The sequence below is a fragment of the Pelophylax lessonae genome (genome assembly GCF_965119305.1).
Source record: "Pelophylax lessonae genome assembly, chromosome: 1".
Classification (NCBI taxonomy): domain Eukaryota; kingdom Metazoa; phylum Chordata; class Amphibia; order Anura; family Ranidae; genus Pelophylax; species Pelophylax lessonae.
Window position 1 is genome coordinate 892,004,419 of NC_138768.1, and position 7,652 is coordinate 892,012,070.

The 7,652-nt window shown below is 41.2% G+C and overlaps 1 protein-coding gene across 1 annotated transcript; it reads right to left on the reverse strand.

Annotated features, from left to right (window-relative positions):
• Positions 1–6,199: 6,199 nt before the first annotated feature.
• LOC309566558 (proteinase-activated receptor 1-like) lies at positions 6,200–7,233 on the reverse strand. The gene has a single exon (XM_082271744.1). The coding sequence runs from the start codon at positions 7,189–7,191 to the stop codon at positions 6,208–6,210; it is 984 nt and encodes a 327-aa protein (XP_082127870.1). The 5' UTR covers positions 7,192–7,233; the 3' UTR covers positions 6,200–6,207.
• Positions 7,234–7,652: the final 419 nt, after the last annotated feature.

Sequence of the window (7,652 nt, forward strand, 5' to 3'; positions counted from 1 at the left end):
CATTGCCCAATACACAAAAAACCACATCCACTAAAGAAATGCAAAGGCTTTAGAAGCAAACCCATTGCAGAGCGGATGTCCTTCCTTAAACAAAACGGCATCTGTTTCAAGTGCTGCGGATCTACTTATCACATTGCCAAAGACTGCAAAATACCAGTAGAATGTACAGAATGTGGCAGTGAGAGACATATTGCAGCTTTACACCCTGGCCCTGCTCCTGCTCCACTAGAGACTGTAGAACCCAGGAAAGATCAGGGCAGGGAGCAACAAGAGACCCCACTCTCCTCAGTAATGTCTAATTGCACTGAAGTATGTGGACAAGGCAAGAGTGCACGATCATGCTCAAAAATCTGTTTAGTGACTGTGTATCCCACTGGCAAGAGAGAAAGAGCAGTGAAAATGTATGCAGTGCTAGATGAACAGAGCAACAGATCCCTTGCAAAGTCGGATTTCTTTGATATCTTTAACCTTAAGGCAAGTGCAGTTCCATACACTCTAAGGACATGTGCGGGGACAATTGAATCCTTCAATAAGAAAGTGCAGTTCCCGCTTCCTACCCTAATAGAGTGTGTCATGATACCTGACGACAAAACTGAGATTCCCTCTCCAGAAGTAGCCCATCACCACCCTCACCTACGCTCAATTGCTCACCTTATCCCAGCTGTTGAGCCAGATGTTTCTATCCTTCTACTTCTTGGGAGAGACATCCTTCAGGTACACAAGGTGCGCCAGCAAATCAATGGACCTTATAATGCCCCCTATGCACAGAGACTGGACCTGGGGTGGGTCATTGTAGGATAAGTTTGCCTGGGGACAGTGCACCAGCCTGACAACATTAGCTCTCTGAAGACGTCTGTGTTAACAAATGGACGCACATCCCTTCTCAGTCCCTGTCACAACAGCTTCGTTGTCAAGGAAAGCTTTGGCAAGTTAACACAACACTGTGACTCTTTTACACTATATGGTAAAGAAGAAGTCAATTCCAACATTGAAACAGACAATCTAGGGATTACAGTGTTCCAGAAAACTAAAGATGATGACAAACAGGCCCTCTCTATAGAGGATCAGACCTTCCTGCAGATTATGGATAGAGAGGCTTACCAAGATGATAATCACAGTTGGGTGGCCCCTCTCCCCTTTCGCACACCCAGACGTGTTTTGCCTAGTAACAGGGAACAAGCCATGAACCGTTTACATTCACTCAGCAAAACACTGCAGAGAAAGCCAGAGGTGAAAAGAGATTTCATTGAATTCATTAAAGGGATGCTAGACAACGATCACGCTGAAGTTGCAGAACCACTTGAGACAGACAGGGAACACTGGTATCTACCAATGTTTGGTGTCTACCATCCACACAAACCTAACCAAATCAGAATAGTTTTTGATTCCAGTGCAGAGTATAAAGGAGTCTCTTTAAATGACGTACTGTTGAGTGGCCCTGACCTAAACAATACTTTGCTAGGAGTCCTCATGCGCTTCAGAAAAGAGCCTGTTGCTTTCACAGCAGATGTGCGACAAATGTTTTATTGTTTTCTTGTCAGAGAAAACCACAGAGACTTTCTACGTTTTCTCTGGTACAAAGACAATGATATAGACAAAGAAATTGTCGAGTACAGAATGAAAGTGCACGTATTTGGCAATAGCCCATCTCCTTCTGTCGCTATATACTGCATGCAAAAGCTGCCCAGAAAGATGCAGAGCGCTATGGACAAGAAGCCAAACACTTTGTATTGAGACATTTCTATGTAGATGATGGACTCGCTTCTGCTAGCACACCTGAAGATGCAATATCCATCCTCAGTAAAGTAAAGCAAATGCTGGCAGAATCCAACCTGTGTCTTCATAAAATTGCTTCCAACAGCCAAAAAGTAATGGAAGCCTTCCCTGTAGCAGACAGAGCTAAGGACCTTAAAGATCTTTGCCTAGGTACAGACACTCTTCCCCTGCAGAAAAGCCTAGGCCTAAGTTGGGATCTAGAATCAGATAGTTTTGTTTTCAGAGTTTCCTCAGAGGAAAAGCCTTTTACACGTAGAGGCATTCTATCTACTGTAAATAGCCTCTATGATCCCCTAGGGTTTGTATCGCCTGTGACAATAAGAGGTAAGGTCCTAGTTCGGGAACTGTCATCTGGGAAAAGTGAATGGGATGCATTGCTTCCACAGGAGAGACTAAGTGAGTGGGTTCAATGGACAGAATCCTTGCAAACGTTAGAGCACCTAAAGATAGACAGATGCTATGTGCCCGTATCTCTATCATCAGCTTGCAGGAAGGAACTGTGTATCTTTTCAGACGCATCCACCACAGCTATAGGTGCAGTAGCTTACTTGAAAGTAATTGATGTAGAAAATGTGTGTCATGTTGGATTTGTCTTGGGAAAGTCCAAATTAAGCCCTAAACCAGCCCACACTATTCCTCGTTTAGAGTTGTGTGCTGCTGTACTTGCAGTCGAAATGTCTGAGCTAATCACAGATGAAATAGACACTGACTTTGATGCTGTGAAATTCTTCACTGATAGCAAGACTGTCCTAGGGTACATTTGCACCACTAGGAGGTTCTATCTGTACTTGAGGAGATTCTTCTCAATTCGTGGCCCAGCAAAACTGCTCAGTTCTGACAGAGGAACAAACTTTGTAGGAGCCTGCAAAGAACATAACATTTGTGACAGTGAATCACAATTACAAGACTTTCTCCAAGACAGAGGATGTACATGGGTCTTTAATTCTCCACACTCCTCACACATGGGTGGTGTCTGGGAGAGACTTATAGGTATTGCCAGGCGAATCTTGGACGCTATGTTGCTACAAACTAAACCTGCTAACTTGACCCATGAGACTTTAAGCACCTTTATGGCAAGGTTAGAAAGGTAGAGGTCAATATTGTAAAAATGAGACTGCCAGAATTTATCTCAGACCTATAACTGACATTATAGTTTTGATCTCAGACTAACTAGGATTACATTTTCCTGTTTATATGTTTTTTCTGCGTAGCAGTAATTGTTTGGGTAGTGACATAATAAATTATGCCAGACAGGGAGTGTTCTGCCCATATTGGTCATAGTAATGTGCTGTTACAGATTATACTGCAATGTTGTTGATGTTGCTGCCATCTAGTGGTCAGAGTCAGTTATTATAGTTATTATTCGCCAGAGCTTATAGGAAGTAATGTTTTCCATCATAGTAAGAGGCTGTAGCTTGACAGGAAAAGGTATTCCCCTCAGAGGGAAGGGCAGTAACCTTTAACCTGGAACTGTATTTCCTCCATTTCACAACTGACCTCCTGATACAGCAGACAGCATTCAGAAAAGCTGCTATCTATTCCAGAACTAATGATGGAATTGTCTGTAAGTACATCCACTGATGGAGTGAGGCTGCTGTATAATGTTTAATGTACTGACACATATGTTATGTTTATGCTTATGTTGTAGTTTTACAAAGTTATTCAGAAAAAAGAATACATACAGATCTGATGTCTCCCGTTTCTTGACTTCTGAATTATTGTTAAGCTGTCTGACTAGTGTTATACAACAGTTCAATAACGCAAAGCAGAACAGGGGTTGTCTAAACTGTTGCGTCTATAGCTTAGTAGAAATACATCGATAGATGTTCAACTCTCTCTCTCTCTTATTTATATATATATATATATATATATATATATATATATATATATAGAGAGAGAGAGAGAGAGAGAGAGAGAGAGAGAGAGAGAGAGAGAGAGACAGAAATATATATATATATGTATGTATGTATGTATGTATGTGTATATATATATATATATATGTGAAATTAATAATTTTGTTTTGGGTTTACAAATCACTATTTCTAATGTTTATATAGAGGTATACATACGTGTGTGTGTATATATATATATATATATATATATATATATATATATATATATAGATACATATATCTATATATCTATATATATATATATATATATATATATATATATATATATAGATACATATATCTATATATCTATATATATATATATATATATATATAGATACATATATCTATATATCTATATATATATATATATATATATATATATATATATATATATATATGGAGAGAGAGAGAGACACACACAGATACATATACATATATATATATATATATATATTTTTTTTTTTGTTAAAAATAAATTTTGGGGTTTGCAATTATTTGGGGGGGGGGGGCATTTCTTTTGGGGTTCAGGTTGGTGTTTCAATGAAGATTGAACATATAGCTAAGCCAATAATCATGCTCATCACTCATAAACACCCTTAATAAGTTTGGAGATGTAAGGACTGAGAAATAGCACAATAATTAGGGAGTCTGCCTTCCTGCTCTAGGTTTGTGAGTTCGAATCCAGAATGAGCCCTCTGTATGGGCAACAATTGGAGGTCTCCAACCCTCCAAATGTTAGCATCAATACTTTTGCTATTGTTTGACATAGGCATGTGTATCACCAAACTCTTAATATAAAGGCATTACCAAAATAAAAAAGATGCCACAAAAAGGCAATATCTAGCAATATTGAGAGATAGAGCTATATTTGTTTGTTTACCATATTTTGCTAATTAGCCAAGTAGGGGGATGTACCTGCAGTAAAATCTGTTATAAAATGCAAAAGCTTGGCCATACTTCTTTCCTGAATAAATATTTTGTGGGATAACCTAGATAATGTTGGGGTTCTATATAAAAACTATATATAAGATTGTTCAAGTGAAATATGATTGAGCAGGAAAGGTTTCTAGAACATGGTAATGTGATGGTGTTTACTAAGGAATCACTTGCTAGACGTATGAACTATGTGCATGTTTTTCAAATCCGCCAGTTCATTCCATTTTACATGGGCGATACAGCGGATTTTTCATTGGAATTCATTACACCGCATGCTAAAGTTTGTGAAAACCTAAATTTTTGAGCCCAGTTGGCGTTGCGCATGCGCACATGAGCTCTCTTGCAGCTCGGGACTTGAGGAGCTATTTTGACTTTTTACACTTTTGAAGAAATCTCTCTTTCTAGGTCAGTTTTTGACACAGTTTAAAAGCCATTCATCTCCAAATAATCTCCCACATCTTCCACAGTGATTTGAGATTTTTTGGGGTACTCAAAAAATTTTGGCAAAACATTAGTCGAGCTTTTAGCTGAACTGTTTTTAAGTCGCGCCCTGATGTTGTAGCATCTTAGTGAATCACTGCAAACACTGAGGGTACAGTGATCACGCTGAGAGACATTGGGAACACTGGGGTTACACAGATCACACTGGGAGACATTGGGAACACTGAGGTTACAGAGATCACACTGGAAAACACTGCAAACACTGAGGGTACCGTGATCATGCTGGGAGACATTGGGAACACTGGGGGTACAAAAATCACACTGGGAGACACTGGGAACACTGGGGGTACAGAGATCACACTGGAAAACACTGGGAACACTGGGGGTACAGTGATCACGCTGGGAGACATTGGGAACACTAGGGTTACAGAGATCACACTGGAAAACACTGCAAACACTGGGGGTACAGTGATCACGCAGGAAGACATTGGGAACACTTGGGGTACAAAGATCACACTGGGAGACATTGGGAACACTGAGGGTACAGAGATCACACTGGAAAACACTGCAAACACTGAGGGTACAGTGATCACGCTGGGAGACATTGGGAACACTGGGGTTACAAAGATCACACTGGGAGACACTGGGAACTCTGGGGGTACAGTGATCACGCTGGGAGACATTGGGAACACTGGGGTTACAGAGATCACACTGGAAAACACTGCAAACACTGGGGGTACAGTGATCACGCAGGAAGACATTGGGAACACTGGGGGTACAAAGATCACACTGGGAGACATTGGGAAGACTGGGAGTACATAGATCACACTGGGAGACACTGGGAACACTGGGGGTACAGAGATCACAGTGAAGACCTTTTCAACACACAGCAGAAACAAGGTGGATCCAGCTATAGGAACACTGAGAATAGTGGGGTTACTAGGAGTCTCTCAGAATGTAGTAGGTGTTAGTGACAAGAATTTTCTAACAACACGTCCCAACAACCTTCTAACAAGACCACTCTAGCAACATATTTCTGCAAAGTAATTTCTAGCAAGTAAGCCTGTTATATAAAGGACCCAACCATTAGTAATGCATATATGAGTTATTTTTCTTTATAAAGAGGGGTCACTTTCTGGAAATCTTCTGCCTCCTCCAGTTATATAAACTGGGAAGTTTCAGAAGGTTTGCTGGGAGTTTTCTGTATCGGGTCTTTGTGGAGGAGGACCCGCTGCCGGCCTGCTGGTGGTGTCTGTTCTCTCTTACATCCCAGCAGGGTGTAGACGTGTCTCTGCCACTGTGAGGATGCATAGTAATAGATCAAAGGATCCAGACAACAACTGACACTGCTCACACTGACACTGATGATGTAGACGATGTACAGGAAGTTACCGGCTTGGTTATAGATCTGCAGGAAATGCATGAACCAAATCACATTGGCTGGGCCAAAGCAGAGGACAAACACACACAGCACAACCACAGACAGGAGGACGGCTCGGGATCTCCTCTGGGCGCCCTTCATGCTCGGAGTGCTGAGACTGCGGACGATTCCAATGTAACAGAAGGTTGTAATAATTAAAGGTAAGAAATATAAAAGTGAGATATAGAAGGGGAAAATGCAGTAAACCTGAAACCTTTCAACTAATTCAGCATCCAGAACATCATAACAAGTTGTGATCTTTAGGTCGGGAAATGGTTGGGTTTGTTCTCTTATGAGAATCGGCACGGTGCTGACCATCGATATCACCCAGATGCAGCCACACGCCAGCCAGGCTCGTCTCACTGTGCGCCAGGGAAGGGATTTCACCGGATAGACCAGAGCCAGGAACCGGTCCACACTAATACTCGTCATCAGCAGGATGGATCCACACATGTTACTTAAATACATGGCCGTGACAAATCGGCACATCCCTTCCCCCATCAGCCAATTATTTCCTGAGAATCGGTACACGATATGGAAAGGAAGAATACTAACAAAGAGAACATCAGCAGCGGCTAGGTTCAGCAGGTACACCACTGCCGGCTTCTTCACCTTCACCTTCACCAAGAACACGATGATCGCCATTATATTGAGAGGTAGAGCCACGAGGAGAACCACAGTATAGATGGAGGGCACAAACTTTGTCACCAACCAGCTGTTCATATACGTCTTAAATTCATGTAAAAATGTTTTCTGCAGTATGTGGTCCTTGATTTTTCGGGTTGAGTTCACCGTATTTTCATTACCTAAAAATTTCAAAATATGAGATGAAGTCATTGCGCAAGAAACATTTTGCAGCATTTTTCACATTACAACAAATAGGAGGACAGCTGGTGATTTCTTATGTACCCTCTTAATGTTAGGTTCCCTGAGATCTGATGATAATTTAAATGTAAGAGGAAGAACACAGCAGATTTCTGGGTATATGGTTGAGCTCTAAGAAGTTGGACACTAGGCAAAATTAAAAGGCCCAGCATATCTCTGTATATACCGTATGCTTCAGTCGTAGGAGAATGGAGACTATTCAAATCAAAAGGCACAGCAGATCTCTGGGTATATGCTTCAGCTCTAGGAGAAATGGACACTAGGCAAACCAAAAAACTCAGCAGATCACTGTATACACT